The 21538-nt window shown below is 36.2% G+C and overlaps 1 protein-coding gene across 4 annotated transcripts in view; it reads left to right on the top strand.

Moving 5' to 3' along the window:
- PTPRZ1 (protein tyrosine phosphatase receptor type Z1) overlaps window positions 1–21538 on the top strand; it is a 165463-nt gene that overhangs the window by 118218 nt on the left and 25707 nt on the right. For 2 of the 4 annotated variants that reach the window (XM_007177248.2, XM_007177247.2), the window contains exons 11-14: window positions 1000–1046; window positions 5236–6235; window positions 13711–13855; window positions 20209–20300. In XM_007177248.2, the coding sequence (XP_007177310.2) occupies window positions 1000–1046; window positions 5236–6235; window positions 13711–13855; window positions 20209–20300 (1284 nt within the window). Of the gene's footprint in view, window positions 1–999; window positions 1047–5235; window positions 8801–13710; window positions 13856–20208; window positions 20301–21538 lie in introns of all 4 variants that reach the window. The other 2 variants (XM_007177246.2, XM_007177245.2) reach the window with 1 other exon arrangement.

Below are 21538 nucleotides of genomic sequence, written 5' to 3'. Positions count from 1 at the left end.
CATAAACTTTGGAGATGGAATGAGATTCTCTAAAATAATAGGCATAAGAAGGACATCTTTGTAATAATGCTCAAGCCCTCCCAGTTACCCTGTCTCCCATCTTCCTGATGCAGCTTGGATGAAGAGTGAGGAAAAGTGGTCCTCGAGCTCCTCAGTAATTTGGCAGTGGGGCTACATTCCTTGTTGGAGAGAGGGAACCAGCTCCTTATCTTTCCTAACATTTACTGACAGGTCTTGTTTTAGGATTGAGATAGCCAAGGACTAGAAATACGCTGATTCTAGCCAGTTGGGAAAATCAGACTTAAATGATCCTGGTCATTATATTCCTCGCATAGATGGCATTAGTTGAGTATCCCTGGGAAGAAGGTGTGGGGCTAACCCCAGTCAGTCCTTCCTGCTGCCAATCCAGGCTGGACCTGCTGGAAAACATTCTTCCTTTTACCTGGTGCAGTACCCTGTGTACAAATACGAATGAGCCCAAATCTGAAGAATAAAAAGACCTACTTGATCTTCAGTCAGAAGTGGACCTTGAGGAATAAGTAGTTGAATAAGAAAATAAATCCGTCAATTCTCCCCTAGCATTTTCCCAACTATGCTTTTATCAGCAAGAATGAAAGCTTTTATCAGCTAAGAATGAAAGTAAGTCTACACTGATGAAAAATTACTTGGGTTTCTTTACACCCAGTAATATCAGCCTCACTGTCCCCTTCTCCCTTCTTAGCTTCAATCACAGTTAGGTTGAGAATAGGGAAGGGAGTTGGAGTTGGAGGATAGAGATGAAGGTTTTGAGTGCAGTTTCCTGTACTTTTATGTAGTGTTGTGTTATGTAACATTCAGTAGTCTTGAAAACTGAAATTCAAAATTTTTATTTTGGGCAATTCTGTATTTTCCAAACTAACAGTCTTTTTTTCCCCTTTTCCCTCTTTCCATCCAACGGTTGACCCATAAGGCTGAAATAGTTGAATAAAAATGTTAATAATTTTGTTTTCAATTTTGTAGAACTTGACCTCTTTCCTGAATTAATTGGAACTGAAGAAATAATTAAGGTATCATAGCTACTTTTTATTCAAGTGCTTTAAAATTAAAAAGTCTGGTTTGAATTACCGGTTAGGTTTCAGATGTTGCATTAATAAAAAGTTCATGTTGCATTATTCATTGTTTGTGGGATTAGTTGCTGAGCTTTGTAGATAGACATGTAATTAATATACATGATTTTTTTATGAAGAAGTTAGAAGACACTTTAATTGATATAATTTTTAAAAAGAGATAGAAAAGGTTTGTTGATAATTAGAAAAACAGTGAACTTTAAAAATAATGATAGCTGTGAACTATAGCCACAAATTGGAATTTTTTCATGTTCAAATGTTTCTAAAAGACTAAAATAATATTTAAGCAATCCTTAATATTGGTACAGCTTATTTTTAACTAACTTAACCAATGATTGACAGATTGGTAATAAATATGAGTCAAAGTATAAATTGTATATATTCTTTTGCCCATTTAATTTGATTATTTTTGTTTGGACTACTTATATTATAAATGTCTGTTGTTAACACAAGGTCCTTTAAGTAAATGGGCATCTAAGGATATTTATAAACTTTAACAGTGTCTTAATTTTTGAAATAGAGAGAAAATGACTGTTTGTGCTTATATTCAATATTTCATCCTAAGCCCAAATGTGCTATTCATTATAACTGAGACTAGATGTTAAAGCCAGGTTCTGTTGTTAATGATAGTATGAATTTGTCCATAAGTACATATGTGTGTATGAGCTGGTAACTTGTGAAAACTAATTCTACTATCTCGTAATAAATAGCAAGTAAGTTGTGTTTTCACAGATATAATTACCTCAATAATTTATTTATCTTATGGCAGTTCTCTCTTACAAAGGACTATTTTACCAAAATGACCAGTCCGCATTTCATCAAGAGTTCACAGAACTCAGCTAAGGATACCTCTGTGTGTCTGTGTGTATTTGCATGCACACACATGTGCACATGCATGTGGATATAAATATACCTAGAAATGATTACCAGAATCAAGTCAAAGGCAAGAAAAAGAAATTATCTTTACAATCATTGGTTTGCGTCTTAGTCAGTTTGGGCTGCTATAACAAAATACCATGAACTAAGTGGCTTATAAACAGCAAACATTTATTTCTCACAGTTCTGGAACCTGGGAGTCTGAGATCCGGGCACCAGCACTGCCGGGTTCTGATGAGAGCCCCTTCTGGATTGCTGACTACAGACTTCTTGTTGTGTCTTCACATGGTGGAGAGCAGAGTAGAAGAAGCAATCTTTCATGACTCTTAATATAAGGGCACTAATCCCATTCATGAGGGTTCCGCCTTATGACCTCATCTAATACTAATGACCTCCCAAAGGCCCCACCTCCTAAGACCATCACTTTTGGGGTGTAGGGTTTCAACATGTGAATTTAGGGGGGACACAAACACAGTTCATAACACTATTCACTTTCATCGATTCATGCAGGAATGAATGATAGAGGTTGGCAAACATCTGGAATGTATCGGTGATGGTTCTAAGGTTGAATATGGAAATGAATATTTTGGGAGATGTTCCTCAAATTCTCTTCCAATAGGAATGCATGACTTTGAAAGACAAAGTATCTCCAGCACAATCAAGGCTTTACAATAAAAAAATTTTAATAGAAGTTGTGAAGGATAACAGGTGTGATCCAGATCAAAACCATAGTGAAAGAGAGATTCACAATAACTCCATAAGAAGTTATAGGAAACAGTGTCCATTAAAATATTTGTGGTTTCAGATATGTATAAAGTAATCATAGAACATGAATCATATATTCTTCTTGAAATGTTGACATGAGATAATATGACCTCATAGAGATGTACAAGACTTAGTTGGGTGGGATTAATGAAAGGTCCATTACTTTCATCAGATTCTAAGAGGTATCTGAACCTCACAGTCTAAAATCTGCTAGAAAAGAAAGCAATGAAAGGGATATGTGTGTTTAATGTGTGTATAGTTTTTTTTCCAAAAGATCGAATAGAAGAAAAGGTGAGTGGCATTATGTTTTAAGAACAGTTTTATAGACATCTACATAGCTTGTGATAGGAGGATGATAAAGGAGGTTTGTGTGGGAATCTAAGAAAAGAGGAAGAGAAGCAATGTTATTGTGGGATTTGATAGAAATTGTCAGATCATATAGAGAAGATAGATGACATGTGTTTTGGGAACTTTACTGTGAAGAGAAGGGGAGAGGTAAAATGAATACTAGACGTTGATTAGAGATTTTTCTTTATGTTCCTTTTAAATAGAGATCTGAGTTTAAGCTGATGAGAATGATCCATTCAAGAAAGCAAAAAATTTAAAATACAAAATAGAGGGAAATAGTTGTATTCAGTTCCCGAGAAGATGATAGAGAATGGATTAGAACACAAATGTAGGAAATAGAAAGGAAGGGGAACATCTCTTCAGTTACAACAGGATGAGAGGGGCAGGGGTGGATTTTGTTGGTCCCGGTTTTTGATGTTTTAACATTAGGAAGAGGTGTGTTTTTGTCTAGTGGCTTCTACTTTCTCTATAACCAGGAAAGCCGTCTGTTGAGAATGAGGAGAGAAGGAAATGGAGATTTGAATAGAGCAGAAAAAAAGTTTGAATGTCTTGATAAAGGGTAAGAGTGTGGAGTGATACCAGAAAACTAGGCAAATATCCAGATTTGCAAAAATGAGGAAGAGTTCAGAAACTCCATATTGCTAAGTTTAACATTGATCCTCAGAGAAACTCTGGATCAGATTATAAAACAAATGTTTGTGAGAACTTCTAAGGAAAGAAGAGTATCTTTCACCAAGAGCAAGTCAAGGCAAACGATTCTTATTTCCTTTTACATGAAGTTTTTGGGCTTGAAGATTAGGGGAATATTTATTCAGGAAATTATTTGGTAAAATCTCCTGGTTGTCCTTGTGAACAAGGCATCAAACAGAATGCAAAATTTTATCAAGAAATACCACAGTGAGGAAATGTATCTGGGGAATCTAAGAGAATATCCATTTTTAATGACTCACTTCTCAGGGTTGTCACATGTGCCTTAAAATTTAAAAAAATACTTAAAACCAACTAAATAATTAACCTCTGGATAATGATGCAGACATTAAGCTTGAAAGCTTGTGTTTCATACAGTGCCTCTTTCCGTGTGTATGAGACAAAAGCTCATGAGCACACGTGGTTAAAGGTTCAGATTCTTTCTACTAATATTGGTCACGTTCTCACTGACTAATTTGTACTCGGTAGCTTTTTTCTTTTTTTAAGGCACATGGCCTTAAGAGGTCTAATAGATGGCAGTGCTAACAAACTTACAAGATCATGTCCCATGTGGACAAAAAATATCGTATCTTGATACGTTTGGCAATTTAGTTTTCTAAACATATGATTAGATGTTTTATTAAATGCACAGTTTAAAAAAAAAAGAAAGCACGGGTTTTGGTTGACCTCTAGCCAGGTAACTCCTGGGCCATTATAGTGAATAAGTGTTCATGAAAGACTGGGTCACCTGAATAGTGTTTCTAAAGGAAACACGAAATTTAATGACCAGTACTAGAACCATATTTTGACAAGTTGTCTTTAAAATGTCTGCCTCCATCTATGATGAAATTCTCAGGGAAAAGTATTTAAAACAAAATAATAAACAAAATGAAAAACCTCTTCCAGTCCCAAACCTTCCTCTTATGATGGCTTAAAAATTGTGATTTATCCTTAATATATACAATGAAATATTCTGAATATACAGCTACTTTTGTCTTTGAAGTAAGTTGTTTCATTGCCATTTCACAATACAAGAAGCTAATTGCTGTTTAGCTTGTTGCCAGATGAACTGAACAGAGAAATATAAACACAAGAAAATAAATACTGTGTTAAATAACACTCTCAGTAAGTAAATACCACTACAATGTGTCTTCTTTTCAAAGTTGTGGTATTTATTAATTTACTTTCTTTCATCAAATAAAATAAAATAAAATAAAAATAAAATAAAGTAGCCATAAATAAGATGTTTTCATTAAGTTTAGTTACTCTCCCTCAAGGGTGGATAATAATGGTTATAGGATAGAGTCATGGCTTCTACGGGGTGGTGCTTTATGAGAAGTTCCCAAAATCCCACAAGTGAAGATTCACAACATAGTGCAGTATAAGATATTATTAAGATTTCATTTTTCTCTTATTTCCTTATGTCCCATTAAATCTTATTTGTTTTTCAAAGGAGGAAGAAGAGGGAAAGAACACTGAAGAAGACACTGTTGTGAATCCTGGTAGAGACATTACCACAAACCAAATCAGGAGAAAGGAACCCCAGATTCCTACCACAACAAACTACAACCAAGTAGCGACGAAATACAATGAGGCCAAGACTAACCGGTCCCCAGCAAGAGGAAGCGAATTCTCTGGAAAGGGTGATATTCCCAACACACCCTTAGATTCCACTTCCCAACCAGTCACTGAATTAGACCCAGAAAAAGATGTTCCTTTGACTTCACAGACTGCGACCCAGCTACCATCTCTCACTCCGGCAGGCACTTCAGCCTCTTTAAGTGATGGCTCTAAAACTGTTCTCAGATTTCCACAGATGAACTTGTCTGGGACTGTGGAATATTCAAATACAATTTCTGTAACGGAATCTCAAGAGGTATCTACTGATATCAGTGGGGAAGAGAGTTTATTGACCAATTTCAAGCTCAGTACGGAAGCCGATGATTCTTCAGGCTCCAGTCCTGCAACTTCCGCTGTGCCACTCGTTTCTGAGAGCATATCCCATGGCTACGTGTTTTCTTCAGAAATCCCAGAGGCGGTCACATACGATGTCCTTATACCAGAATCGACGAGAAATGCTTCAGAAGATTCAGCCTCCTCAGGTTCGGAAGAATCTCTAAAGGATCCTTCCGTTGATGGAAATGTGTGGTTTCCTAGTACTACAGATGTGACAACACTGCCCGATGCTGGATCAGGTAGAGGGAGCTTTCTCCAGACTAATTACACTGAGATGGATATTGACGAATCTGAGAAGACAACTGAGTCCTCTCCTCCAGGCCCACTGGTGTCACAGGGTCCCTTGGTCACAGATGTGGAAATGCCACATTATTCTACCTTTGCTTACTTCCCAACTGAGGTAACACCTCATGCTTTTACTCCATCCTCTGGACAACATGATTCGGTCCCCACCGTCAACCTGGTACACCCGCAGACAACTCAACCAGTATACAATGGTGAGACACCTCTCCAACCTTCCTACAGTAGTGAAGTCTTTCCTCTAGTCACCCCTTTGTTGCTTGACAATCAGATCCTCAACACTACCCCTGCTGCTTCAAGTAGTGATTCGGCCTTGCATGCTACGCCTGTATTTCCCAGTGTCGGTGTGTCATTTGAATCCATCCTGTCTTCCTATGATGATGCGCCTTTGCTTCCATTTTCCTCTGCTTCCTTCGGTAGTGAATTGTTTCACCATGCTTCTCAAATCCTTCCACAAGTTACTTCAGCTCTTGAGAGTGATAAGGTGTCCCTGCATGCTTCTCTGCCGGTGGCTGGGGGTGATTTGCTGTTAGAGCCCAGCCTTGCTCCATATTCTGATGTGGTGTCCCGTCAGACCACTACTCATGCTGCCTCAGAGACCTTGGAATTCGGTGGTAGTGAACCTGGTGTGCTTTATAAAACGCTTATGTTTTCTCAAGCTGAACCGTCCAGCAGTGATGTCATGATGCATGCACGTTCTTCAGGGCCTGAACCTTCTTATGCCTTAACTAATGATGAGGGCTCCCAATACCTCTTCAGTGTTTCTTACAGTTCTGCAGTACCTGTGCATGAGTCTGTTCAGGGTTCCTTACCTGGCAGCCCTAACCACGTACCGATGCCTGAGTCTCCCTTAGTAACCCCAAGCGCACCGTTGCTGCAGCCTCCTCATGGCCTCTCTGGTGATGGGGAGTGGTCTGGAGCCTCCTCTGATAGTGAATTTCTTTTATCTGACACAGATGGTCTGACAGCCCTTAACGTGTCTTCACCTGTTTCTGTAGCTGAATTTACATCTATGTTTGGGGATAATAACAAGCTGCTTTCTAAAAGTGACACAATACATGGAAATGAGACGGAACCACACATTTCTTCTTTCAGTGAGCTGATTTACCCTTCTGAAAGCACAGTCATGCCCGACCTGTATGATAATGTAAATAAATTGAATGCGTCTTTACAAGAATCCCCTGTTTGCGCTTCTAGCACAAAGGGCATCCTCCCAGGGCTTCTTGCTTTTACTGCTACTAAGGTTTTTGCTCATGAGATTAGTCAAGTTCCAGAAAATAACTTTCCAGTTCAGTCTTCACACGCTGTATCTCAAGCATTTGGTGATACTTCGCTTAAACCTGTGCTTAGTGCAAACTCAGAGCCAGCATCCTCTGACCCTGCTTCTAGTGAAATGTTATCTCCTTCAACTCAGCTCTTATTTCATGAGCCCTCAGCTTCTTTTAATACTGAAGTATTGCTGCAACCTTCCTTTCAGGCTTCTGATGTTGACACGTTGCTTAAAACTGCTCTTCCAGCTGTGCCTAGTGATCCAATATTGGTTGAAACCCCCAAGGTTGATCACATTAGTTCTACAATATTGCATCTCATGGCATCAAATTCCACTTCAAGGGAAAACACGCTGCACGCTACATCTGTACCAGTCTCTGATGTATCGCCTACTTCTAATATGCACGCTGCTTCACTTCAAGGTTTAACCATTTCTTACGCAAGTGAGAAATATTTTGAACCAGTTTTGCTTAAAAGCGAAAGTTCCCAGCAAGCGGTACCGTCATTGCACAGTAATGATGAGTCATTCCAAACTGCCAATTTGGAGCTTAACCAGGTCGCCCCCCCAGAAGGAAGGCATGCATTTGCTACTCCTGTTTTATCAGTTGACGCACCACCAGATACGCTTATAAATAAGCTTGTTTACTCTGATGAAGTCTTCACCTCTGCCAAGGGTTCTATGTCTGATGAGGTATTGGCTGGTATCCCAACAGTTGTTTCTGATACAGTTGTAACTGCTGATCATTCTGTCCCTTTAGGAAACGCGTATGTTTCCATTTCAGTTATTTCTCCCAACAAAGATCGCTCTGTAACCACAACCAAGTTGCTGTTTCCTTCTAGAACAACTTCTGAGCTGACTCAAAGTGCCAGATCTGATGCTGATTTAGTGGGTGGTGGTGATGGTGGTGATACTGATGATTACGATGATGATGATTATGATGGCAGAGATAGAGATGGCTTAGCCATAAATAAGTGTATGTCATGCTCCTCCTATAGAGAATCACAGGAAAAGGTAATGAATGATTCAGACACCCAGGAAAACAGTCTTGTGGATCAGAATAACCCAGTCTCATACTCACTGTCTGAGAATTCTGAAGAAGGAAATAAAGTCACAGGTGTAATATCAGACAGTCAGACTGATATGGACAGAAGTCCTGATAAATCACCACCAACACATGTGCCACCCCACAAGCGCAATGATGGAAAACAGGAAAATGACATTCAGACTGGTAATGCCCTGCTTCCTTTCAGCCCAGAATCTAAAGCTTGGGCAGTTCCTACAAGTGATGAAGAGAGTGGATCAGGGCAAGGTACCTCAGATAGCCTTAATGATAACGAGACTTCCACAGATTTCAGTTTTCCAGATATTAATGAAAAAGATGGTGATGGGGTCCTGGAAGCAGGTGACTCAGAAATAACTCCTGGATCCCCACAGTCCTCGACACCGCCTGTTACTAGCAGGCACTCAGAAGTATTCAACATTTCAGAGGCAGGTTAGTTATGGATCCAAGGGATAGATTGAGGTGTGGTGGCCTTCTGCCTCAAAAAATAGAAAAATCATGGGAAGAGAAATTTGGTAAAATGGCCATCATTTTTTAAAAATCAAGATATTCACAAATCAATTTACAGTTTTTAAAGTATGATTTTATTCATTATTTCAAATGCATACTCAACGTGTTTTGATCCTTAAGTTAACACTCTCCAAAATAGATAAGGTGATTTTTATTGTCAATTTTTCGTATTCTGCAAGATACCTATTACATGTGAGACCAATTATTGTGTGCATAATACATTTTCAGTACACTGCTTTTTAAATGATAGATTGGAGTGTGTTTTAGATGATTTTAATTTTAATGTTTACTCATATTCTAAAATAAGTTGTCAACTAATTCTGTTGAATTATAAAACGAATTATAAACTCATAATAATACGATATATGTACCACCTCTCTCTGACCCACCCAGTGGAAAGGAATTAGATAATTGCACATCCACATCGGCTTGGGGGCTCTAAAAAATGTTCTATTGCTAAGTTCTGAGAGTTAATGGTAAGATTTTTTTTTAAGATTTTAATTTTTAAAAATTGTCTTTGTTTGATTACCTTAATGTTGCCTAAAGAGGGCAGTGTGAACTAACAAAATACATTCTACTTTATACTTGCTGTTATACACCTTTCTAAGAAGTTAAATAATGGCCATTAATATGCATAGTATGTATAGGTATTGTATGACAAGATGTACAACACTAGAACATTTTCTGTAGAAATGCATTTCATTTGTTAATGTATTTTATGCAAATTAATTTATCAGCCAGATGTTTCTTCTAGCAGATTACTTGCAGCATATAAAATACAGATGTTTGCTTTAGATGCCACTGGGGGAGAAAAGGGGAAATTCAAAACCATTAAGAATATGAAATACTAGATAATTTCATTGCATTGATCATAAGAGTTTTATAATTTGCTTTTATTACATTTTAAGGCATTTTTTAAATCAACAATGAAAATATTTAAATCTTAACAGTAGGTCAAAAGATAGGCTAAAGTAAATCTTGCACTCTTATTGCATAAAAGTAGATATTTAAAATCCAGAACATAGACAACAATCTCATTAGTATAGTTTTCCTCTTTGTTATTTCCGTCCCTTGAATTAGTTATCTACTTTTCCTTCAGTGCAGCAGCAATTAAAAGTTTGTACACTTTGATAGAGAAGTTTTTCTACATTCTGACTTGATACCTGTTTAACACTTTGTTCCAGTTTAAACACTTACATTCTGTTATGTGAAAATGAGTAAGGAATTCATGAATCACCATATTTCATTAGTGTTGCCATGTATATGAATTGTTATCTGGCTTCAAATATAGTTCTTGTGTTTTTTTAATTTTTATTAGATTTATTTAGAAAAAAAAATCAGGAATCCATCCATTTTTCTTTCTTTTTAGGTAGTGACATCATCTGTATGTTCTTGCTAGATTATGCTGTTATGGAAAGACTATATGTACTGTAAAATGCCAAACCTTAAATTATTGACTAAAACTTAGCAATTTCTCTTCAGTGCACTAACTAGATTTATTTAATTTGAGTATGTTCTCCCACTGATGAGGAGAAAATACAAATATAACATCTAACAGTAGCAAGTAACATAATTAATGAAGTAAATAAGATCATACAGGATTAGGGGGAAATTCTTGCCTATTTTTAAAACATATCTGTAAAAAAATCATATGTAGTCTGTCTTATCCAATAACTGAATATGCCTCTTTATCAAATGCATATAGACTAATTCTGAAACTTATCATTTTATTACCTACTTCTAGAATGTAGAATAATTTACAAGACATGCTTATCAAAGTAATATAGATAAGGCAGATATTAGTATCTGCAATTTATGATTGCATAAACTGAGTCCCAAAGATACTAGATTACTTGATCTAGGTCACATAGGGAGTTAATAAAAAACTGAGACTGGAAACATGTGTCATTGGTGTCTGTCTCTTAGGGACTACGTTTTCATGATTGAGAACAATAAAATACGTATAATGCTTAATTTGTAATACCAAAATTCTACTGTTTTATTCTCAAAGTGAATTTTAAAATATTAATCTTAGTTCTTTTTTTCTAATGGTCTATTAGCGCATTTTTGTCATATCATTTAGGTAACTCATATACACTACAGAGCCATATCCAAAAAGATATTTAGTGTCAACTAATGAATATAAAAATCAGTATAACTAGTTGTTCCTCATTATAGTATATACAAAGCAGCCAGTGGATTATCTACTTTCATGTGGTATCTGATCTTATATAAAATATCTAAGTTTCATTATATGTAATTACCATGGATTTATCATTCTAACTCCCTAATTAAAAGGTTTGTTTTAAAATCAGACATCCCAGAGAACTTATGAGAAAAGTCTATATACAGGACTCTGTGTGTGTGCATGTGTGTGTATAATGCATGTATATAGAGTGTATGATATATATGTGGTAATTTGTTATATATTTTATGTGTTATATATCTTACATATGTATCACATATTTGATCAGACATATCTCATATATATGTATGCACATACATCAATATAAATGAGATATGGATGTATCTAGATACATATATATATACACATACACCTATATACATACTGCAGTGAATATTTGTGGTCATTGAAGACCAGTATAATTATATAACCTCACTTTGTATGTAAGTTAATGTACATCATTGGTTCTCAAACTTTAATGTGGATCAGAATCACCCAGAGGACTTGTTAAAACACAGATTGCTGGGTCTTACCCGCAGAGTTTCTGATTCAGTAGATTTGGGATGGTTGGAGAGGGGCCGAAAACGTGCATTTCTAGCAAGTTCCAGGTGATGCCGATGCCACTATTCTGGGGGACACACTTCAAGTATGACTGAAATAGACAATAATACTAACCTCCATTTGTAATTTCTAGGTACCAGGGACTTTGCTAAGTGGCTTATTTCCTTTGTTAACCACAAACTTTCTACTTAGGTAACAATAATTACAATAGAAACAATGTAAAGACAATTGTGTATAAAGCAAGATGCTTTCCTAATTTTCTTAAAAAAATACCGGTACATTCACCGTCAGATTATTTAGGCTTCTAGATGAGTCTCCCTACAATATGTAATGACCAGAGCATATGATTAACATAATAAAAGGTAAAGTTCAGCCTTCTCTCACAAGAACGTTAACTACAGCTCAGGGATCAGTTGACTTACAATATTCCCACTTTTTATACAGCTTTATTATTTCTAGTCACAACTTTGAATTCTGCTTTTTTCTAGAAAATCCTTCCATAGTTATGAAAACAAACATCTTGGGACATTTGTTTGTCACTTATAGATGCATTTCCTATATGAGTGGATTAAATTCTTGACCCTTTCTGCATCATCTCTCCTTACAGAAGGAAGCTGTCATTTTAACTCTTAAGTTCTCTCCAGTTAGATATATTTCAATGCTATATTTATGAATTTGTGACTCTCAAATTTATTCTCAAATATTTTCAACTAAATTGATAATATTTTCAATTAAATAGATTGTTGTTGTCTCATATCACTAAGAGTAAGATACTTGATATAAAAGCACCAAACATACCAAATGTATAGGAGGCAATGTAGACTCTGATGAGGAGCTTAAACTTAGTTATTCCAGAAGTTCTACAGGTAGACAGGATAAGGGCTGTTACTTTGTAGCAGTGTCAGCATATCATCCTGGTAGAATGGTTCTAATGTTCAGTCATCTTGGTTTCACACTGCACACACCTCAAAGTAAAAGGGAAGAATTGTGACTGGCCACTGACACCCTGCAGTTCTGAAGATTTTTTTTAACAACTTAGAATGATAGCTTCAGTTGCAGTGATTTTGAATATGCTAGAATAATAATGTACCTGACTGGTCACAAAAATAGTTATTTGCCATCTTTTAAAATTAACCAAAGGACAGAATTTAGACTTTTTCATAATTTACACTTGCATATTTAAAAAGAATTTCTTAGATCTGTGCATTCCTTCAATTTACATGCAATAGTATTTTTATTTTTGGTAAAGAAAAACAGTTGGTAAGAAGGGCATTCAAAATAACATCTTAAAAGCAACCTACGTTTAAATGTTAAACAGTTTGCTGGATTGAAGGGTTATCCTAATGTAAGGAGGGTTATCCTAAGAGTCTCTCTTCATGAAATTATTAGTTGCTCCTAATTATTTACCTAACTGTGGGATTAAAAATATTTCCATTACAATTAATTTTGGGAAATCAAGATTATATGTGGTGATTCAGTAAGTAGCACTGTTTTTCTTGATCATTTTATTTAAAAACTGAATAGTTTTCTTATTTTAATATTTTCATTTCCCTTTTAATAAGCTTTTCAAGGCAATGTTGTACTTCTTGCCATGGCATCTCTTCCAGGGCGCCAGTCTTTGTTGGGATATTATAGTTCTTCAGCTCTGATAGGCTGGCTTACTTTATTTTTCTCTTTTTTTGTGAGTTTATTAGTTTGTTTTTGAAGTATAATTGATCTATAACACTATGTTAGTCCCTGTTACACAACATAGTGATTTGATATTTCTGTACATTTCAAATTGATCACCACAATAAGTCTACTTACGATCTGTCACCATACAAAGATATTACATAGTTATTGACTGAATTCCCCACACTGTATATTTCATTCCCATGACTCACTTATTTTGCAACTGGATAGCCTGCCTTACTTTTTAAGCTTTGTGTTACTTAAATTAGCTTATGATCATAGACATTGGTTGTCTCATAGAGCCGAAATTTTAAAGGTAAGCAAACAGCAATGAAGATTGCAGTTATTCGGTTGAAAAATGTTGTGCTTTTCCTTAAGCTTAAATATCAACTTTCTCAATTTTCTCCGACTACAGAGGCCAGTAATAGTAGCCATGAGTCTCGTATTGGTCTAGCTGAGGGGTTGGAAGCCGAGAAGAAGGCAGTTATACCCCTTGTGATCGTGTCAGCCCTGACTTTTATCTGTCTAGTGGTTCTTGTGGGTATTCTCATCTACTGGAGGTAAGTTGAGTGTTTATTTTGGATATGCATTTCATAAAGCTCAGATTTTGCCTGTGTTTTACCTGAATGCTTTTCAAAGCATATGCAAAATTCCCTTTACTTGAGAGCTACCATTAATTTATCCAGGTAACTATGAGTAAGGTGAATTTGTGAATCCAAAGACATAATAATAAAAGATTTGACTGTTCTTCATACTTCTGTCAAACAATTAAAGGCGAAATGGAGGAACTTTGGCTTCAGTTAATATTTAATACAGTATTTTGACAGTTGCACTTTCATATTAATTTAATTAGCATTCAAACGTTATCATAGCATTTAATATAAATCTAAGCTTCTCAGTTAAATGCTCCAGCTGTTATAACTTTAAAAGTTATTATTTTAGAAAACATAGTTTTTGATATAGTGAAATATACTTTTATAGCAGCGGATTTTGTACAAGATACATATCAATTGCATACTAATACAAAAAATGGTAACCCATACACAAAAATAAAAATTAAGCATTAAAATCTAAATATAATTTGAAAATAAAGTAAATGACTATATTAAGATGGATGGGATTTTTAAATTCATTATAATTTGCCTTGAGGATGAGATATAGCTTCATTCTTATCAATAATCTGTTGAAACCTTTAAAGGACAAGGAAAATTGTACCCACTGTAAGCTTCCCATCCTACAGCAAGCAGAACACACTGCAAAGTAATAAGTTTACTAGGGACACAATGTAAATCAGTATAACTGTTATAACTGTGTCTGTTGGAAAACAAGGACTTTATGATGATATAAGGAATCATATCTGTAAACTAAGAAAGGCTATAGCTTAGTCCTTTATACTTTTGTTTTAAAAGAGAATTTTGTTCAGAAGATTTATAATCAATTTCTTTTTTTTTAGCAACCTGTCTGTAAGTTCATATCACCACTCTTTGTGTTATTCCAAAATATATTCTCTCAGTTTATTCAAAAATATTTAGTATGTTTATTGACTGTTTCCCATGTGCCTAGTACTCTGTGAACTACTATGGGAAAGTATAAAAGAAGGAATGAATGAATGAATGAGAATCACCACTGTCAAGAAATTTATGCTTATTGAGGAGAAAGAATTTTCCATGCAAAATTTATAAAAAATTACACAAAAGTGTATGCATGGCAACTGAAATCTCTGATGCTAAGAGAGGTCAGAGAAAAAGGGATCTTGATAAGCCAGAATGGGCAGGGTAAATGTAAAATGTCAGGCTTGAGCTGAATAGGATTCAGAAAGAGGAGCTAAAGGAGAAGGGCATTCTAGGCAGGGTCTTATGTAACTTGAGTACAGAGTGTTAGTTTAAAATATGAGCACTCTTAGTGTTTTATGTATATATTTTGTATCTAACTATCAAATGTCCTGATAAGATTTGTTAGTCTTACTTACCCATTTACAAATTTCACATATCTGTCCAACTCACAACCATTTGAAGTTGATTCACTTCCAAATACAACTTTTTAGATCAGTAACACGAATACACCAGGGGTATTATTTGCTGAATTACAAAATGACAATGTTAGTGCATTCTTCAAGGTTTGTGTGAATTATTCAAATTCCAGTGTAGCTGCATTTGTGAGCAGTATGATTTCACTATCCAACATGGAAACATTTTCGACCTTTGTGGAAACTACAGCCTGTAGAAAGGTTTAAAAATCTAATGGCGTTACCAACAAGAGTCCTAATAGGTGTATGGTCCTTATACGTTTTTCCAGTTTATATATTAAAAACACTTTTCTGACCTAATTCTTTAGAAGAAAACATAATCGCAAAGTGGTATAATAAATCCTCTCTTTTGTCTAATTTATCTAACTCGATCTCTCATGTTTTGTGTAAACCTTGAGAAGAAGCATGTCGTAGCAGGAAGACAGAACAAATCAGAGATGATAAATCTGGATCCCTTTCCCAGTTCTTCCTGACATTTGCTATATGGCCTTGGGCCTTACCCATCTAGGAATGAAACTTTCCTCTTTTTACCATTTGGGGGGAAAGATCATCTTTAAGATTGCAGTCAGACTTTCCTTAGGGTCTCTGTGATGAATACAGCATGATGAATGTTGTTTCATATTTGTATAAGGATCCAAAAAAATGGAATCATAATTACACATTTCTAGCTTTTAATTTTAAATACTGTGATGAAAAGGTGTAAACTAAATAATCAGATTAACATTGATTGATAGGACCTATGTCTATAAGTTTAAAACAGTCATCACTTTTTTCCTCATGGCTGAGTGATAATTAGCAGGAGACATAGTTATCAACACTTAGCACATAGACATGAAGACATTCACTGCTGATACAGAACGGATGGACCATAGATATTGAATCTTGTCATACATTAAATAATATGCCTTGAAATTATTTTCCAGATGTTTTAAGGTATAATTTATGTGAGCCAAATCGTAACTTTTAAAACACGAAATTACTTCCAGAAGGAATATTTTCAAAAAGTTATTTTTGAAGACAACAAAGGGTAAATTTTGGAGAGCTTTTTTAATAGCTAGAATCTGAAAAATACCAAGGCTATATTCAACAAAACAGCACTCCATCAAAAGCTATATAGAACAGAACTCTCCGTAGACACACTTGTTCTGGCTGGGGAGAGTGGGAAGAGAAGCAATATGAATTCTCTCTTGATCTTAAATTTAAATTTATGGGTCACTGCCAACCCAGAACGGAGGCCTCCCAGTACCATGCTGCCTTTTAAGTGGAATGTCACTTCCTAGGTAAGACTGTACTATACAGTGTACCTAAGCCATGTACGGATGATCTTCATCCAGAATTTATCCTGTACTATTTTAATTTTAATTTTTCCCACTTTTAAGATTATTGGTATGATTTATAAGATTCTTTTGTTACTTATTAATGCAAGTAACATTACAAGACCACTTATTTTCTAAAACCAACAAATGTTTGATTACATAGCTCAAAAGTATAGAGCTGGTATATACCCAGATACTACGATGAATATTAGCAACATGTTAAACCACTATACTAATATGTTTTAATTTACCTTTTCCCATTCTAAGAGATGCTACCTTCTTCCCATTCTCTCAGACACATCCTCTATCCATCCATCCATCCGTCTATCCATTCATTTTTCTCTAGCTATGTATTCCACCTCTCCCTCCCAAATGTTTTGAAATTTTAGGTTAATCTCATTTGAGGCTCAGGTAGGCAAGAGAGTCTAGGATGCAGCCGAATACTTTATGGTTGGTGGAATTTACTTACTACTGGAAATCCATCTAATCATTCAACACTTAATACCTATTGTACTCCTGACATTGTATTAAAAATTGAGTCTACATAAATCAAAAGGTATGGCCCCATCTTTAAAAAAAAAAAACATAATGAGGATAAAAGCACAAAACAAATAGACTGTAAAATACTATAACCACCAATTAATTAAAATATTTAAAATAAAATAATGGAGAATAATGTCCAGGAAGTGAAGGTCATCCTTGGATTAATTAAGCATACTTTTCAAAGCAGTCTTCAGGTGAGTGTGAATGGAGATTTGCGTTGGGTACAGTAGAAACAGAAACTGGAGTGCAAGAGTCTGCTTAGGAAATGAGAGGCTGTTTCACAGAGAAGAAGCCACTGAGTTGTCTTTAAAAAGGAAGTGTTTGCATGGCACATTAGTGACTGAGGCATTTTGGTCAGAAGGAGAACCATGTTTAAAGCAGGGAGGAGAAATACTGAGTTAGAGCAGGAAAAGACATGTTCAATGATCTACAACATGTTTGTGTTATTGGATATAAACTTCAAGGGGAGAAGTCAAAAAAGGTTTGGACCACAGATAGGTAGGGTTTAGGTATTAAAAGATTTGGGGTACTATAATCTAAAATTCTGTAAGGCACAGAACGAGAGCCAATACGTCAAAGTAACAGGGAGATCGATTTGGGGCTCGATACAAAAAAAATATCAACAGTAGGAGGCATAACATTGGAACAGGAGGGTCTCCTCTTTGGGTACCATTTGGAGATACTTACAAGGGAATGAGTTTTGAGTTAGTGCAAGAAATGTCTAGTAACTAAAGATGGTTCATAAAGAAGTAAGCTCCTTGTCACTGAAGGTATTCAAACTGGGTCTTTTTAATATGTCAGAGATGCTAGGGAAGGGACTCTTGTATCAGCTGTGATATTGCACTAGGTCCCTTAAGGTGTTTTACAACTTTAAGATTCATTGAAAAATAAATAGAAACCCTTTCAACTGGCTTGTGTAACCATATTTTAGAGGAATCAAGGAGGTTTTAATTCAGTGATCTTAAAAGCAGGTGTATCAAATCCAGTGTTTTCATATCAGTGTGTCAGAAAATACTGCATCTGTGGTTACACAGGTTAGCCACGCTTTCCCTGTAGTTCCTGCTCCAGTCTGGTGTCAATTCTGCTCAAATGTGGACTTTCAGTAGGATGGTTTCTTTATCATGAGACCTGTGACCTCATCTTTCCCATTTCTCATTAGTCTGCCATGCTCTTTCCACTTTCCAGGATATGAGCCTCGCTCAGGATCCCTTTGACCCCACATTGCAGTTGATTCTACCTCCACTCTTCTTCTTCCTACATCACCTCTTCTCTGTTGAAGACATTCCTGTGTTCTGTCAGTTATCTATGGTCTCACAGGCTTGATTATTAAAGGTTATACCATCACAGCAGAGGGCTAGTTTTTTGCTATGCATATCGTCACCTTTGAATTTTTTTTTTTTTGGCTTGTGACATTATATAATTTTGTACTATTCATAATTATAGCAGTGAATTCATTGAGCAAATCTTTCAGGGCACCTACAACATGCCAGACATTATTCTTAGCACTGAGGACTAACAATGCCTTAAGACAAAGTACCTTGCCCTTTGGGGGCTTACATTCTGGTGAGGGAGGACCAACTAAAATTATGAAACATGAATAAACAAATATATAAATAAAGTATTTCAGATAGTGATAAGTGCCACAAAGCAAACAAAAGGGGGAAGAATAGTGACTTGGCTGGCAGGGCTGGTACTCTTAGCTCAGGTGGTCAGAGAAGGACTCTCAGAGGATGTGGCATTTTAGCCAATGCATAAATGATGGGAAAGAGGCAAGTGGCCAGAGGGGACATCCAGAACCAGGGCCCCCTGAGATGATCCTGGTAGGGTTTCTTAGAGGGAGAAAGAAAGGACCGGTGGGCTAGAGCCTAGTGGGTGCAGGAAGGAGTTGTAGGAGGTGAAACCTCTGGGGTGTGAGGGGACCAGGTGGTAGAGGGTCTTACAGCCCTTGCTGAAATAATGGAATATCATTCTAATTCCAGTGGGAAGCCACTGAAGAATTCTATGCAGGAAAATGATTATTGAAAAAAATATCACAAATTGAAGTGTGTCATGTAAGAACAAATGTTATGTTAAAGCTCATTAGGATAAATATCCTGTTGCTTGGATCTTTTAAATGGAAAATGAGATGGCATTTTCACTCAAACAGCTCTTTCCATTTAAACTTAACCACTCATGAGTAATGCTTCAAATAAATTAAATGACCCACATCAAAGAGTGTCATTAGCAGTATTAATTTAAAATTTTTTTAAATTAAGGATAGTTTGCATTAGTTTACAGCAGCAGTTGGTTCTTTGCTCTTCTCAATTGTTTGTAGTGAGATGTTACTCTTATTATCTGAATGAAAATAGATTCAGGTGACATTTTAGGTCATGGTTGTCGTTGATTCCAAATATATTCATTCTCAAAACTCTCATCAAGGCTAGCATCTGTTGGAGAGAAAATCACCCCTGTTTTTGGTTATATGCTCACTATTTCCTCACTTCGTTTTGTTATTATTGCATTATCATACTTATAATATAAAGCTGCCTTCTTTTTTCATCAAAATGTTACCACAGTAGAATTTCATTTCTACATGGTCACAGCTTGCTGCCTTTTGCTAGCAGCTGAATATCCTCAGAACGGCATGGTCCCTTAAATATTGAGTGAAAATAGCTTTGGACAGGCTTTCTTTTCCACTCTGGTCCTGTCCAAGATGGCAGGACATCCTGGTATACGGCAACAGTGGAAGAGTAACTAGGGCATGGAGGTGTCCTACTCCTTGGCACCAACTGCCAAGTTCAAGTGTCATCTCTGCTTATACCATGTCTGATATCTGCTCACTCTTCTTCATCTGGTACAGGTAAAGCTGAGATAAATTTGGAGGCTATAAAATTCTCTAATAACTGTGTTTTGTAAAAGTAGGTGATAAGTAGATGATTTCCACTTATGTTTTAATTCTGGAGATCTCTGTCATAATCTTTAAGCATCTCAGAAGTTGTCTTGCTGACCATGCCAGCTAGTAGTATAAATTGCTTTCTTTTCTTTTCAGGAAATGTTTCCAGACTGCACACTTTTACTTAGAGGACAGTACATCCCCTCGAGTAATATCCACACCTCCAACACCTATCTTTCCAATTTCAGGTAATAGCTTAAAGTGTGACCCTGAGTAGCTGGTAGATGTTAAATGAAAAGCGTGATGTTGGAAGGTTCTTCCTTATTGGAGTACTTTGCAAATGGCTGTAATGTAGATTAGTAAATGTTTGTGTTGCCCAAAATATTATGTATCAGGCATTCAGGTTTATAACTTGTTCTTGTTAATTCTGAACATTCTTGGGACTTCCCTGGTGGCGCAATGGTTAAGAATCCACCTGCCAATGCAGGGGACATGGGTTCGAGCCCTGGTCCAGGAAGATCCCACATGCCTCGGAGCAACTAAGCCCGTGCGCCACAACTGCTGAGCCTGTGCTCTAGAGCCCGTGAGCCACAACTACTGAGCCCACATGCCACAACTACTGAAGCCTGCGTGCCTAGAACCCATGCTGCACAAGAGAAGCCACCGCAATGAGAAGCCCACGCACCTCAATGAAGAGTAGCCCTGGCTCACCACAACTAGAGAAAGCCCGTGTACAGCAACGAAGACCCAACACAGCCAATAAATAAATTAGTTAATTAATTTTTTTAAAGTAATTAATTAATAAAAAGAATGTTTTGAACAGTCTTAACCATACAGGTGATGTGGCAAAATAATTTATAGTTGTTCAGATGTTATATGTTAAAGAACATAAATATTTATAGCAATAAAATATCAGTAAGGAATAATGCTGACTTTCAGTCATTTGCATTCCTTCAATGGAATCCTAAACAACAAAAGTCAGACTAAATCATTGCAGTAAGGATGGACAGGACAAAACCCACAGAAATAAGGATAAAGTTTAGTTCCCTTCTGATTATCTGAGTGTATGTGCAAAAAGGTTTCTTAACTACATTACGGGAAAAAGAGAAATTTTAAAATGGTGAGGGTAGAAGAAAAACATGAGCACAAAGAATGTGTGGTTGCTGGAAATACTTTAAGTAAAAATGTCAGCTGTATCCCTGGGAAAACATCAACTGTTTTATCAGAACTTACCTAGTTAACAATATTCAAGAATTAACCAGGGTCATTTTAAGACCCTTACTGACCCTAGAGTTCACACTGTAAATAAGGTCACAGACACTGACTGAATTAACATTTTATAACATTTCAGAATGAAAAGTGGTAACAATAAAAAAAAAAAAGTTTTCTAGAAATGTGCGAATTAAGGAAGCAGAACGGAGGACAGAGGACAAGACAAGGACACGGAGAGTCACCAAACCAGGGAAAGCAAATGGAAACATTCCAC

This window comes from Balaenoptera acutorostrata, chromosome 7 (assembly GCF_949987535.1).
Source record: "Balaenoptera acutorostrata chromosome 7, mBalAcu1.1, whole genome shotgun sequence".
NCBI classification, from domain to species: Eukaryota; Metazoa; Chordata; class Mammalia; order Artiodactyla; family Balaenopteridae; genus Balaenoptera; species Balaenoptera acutorostrata.
The sequence above is the reverse complement of the archived record's forward strand: the minus strand, read 5'-3'. Positions and strand labels throughout refer to the sequence as shown.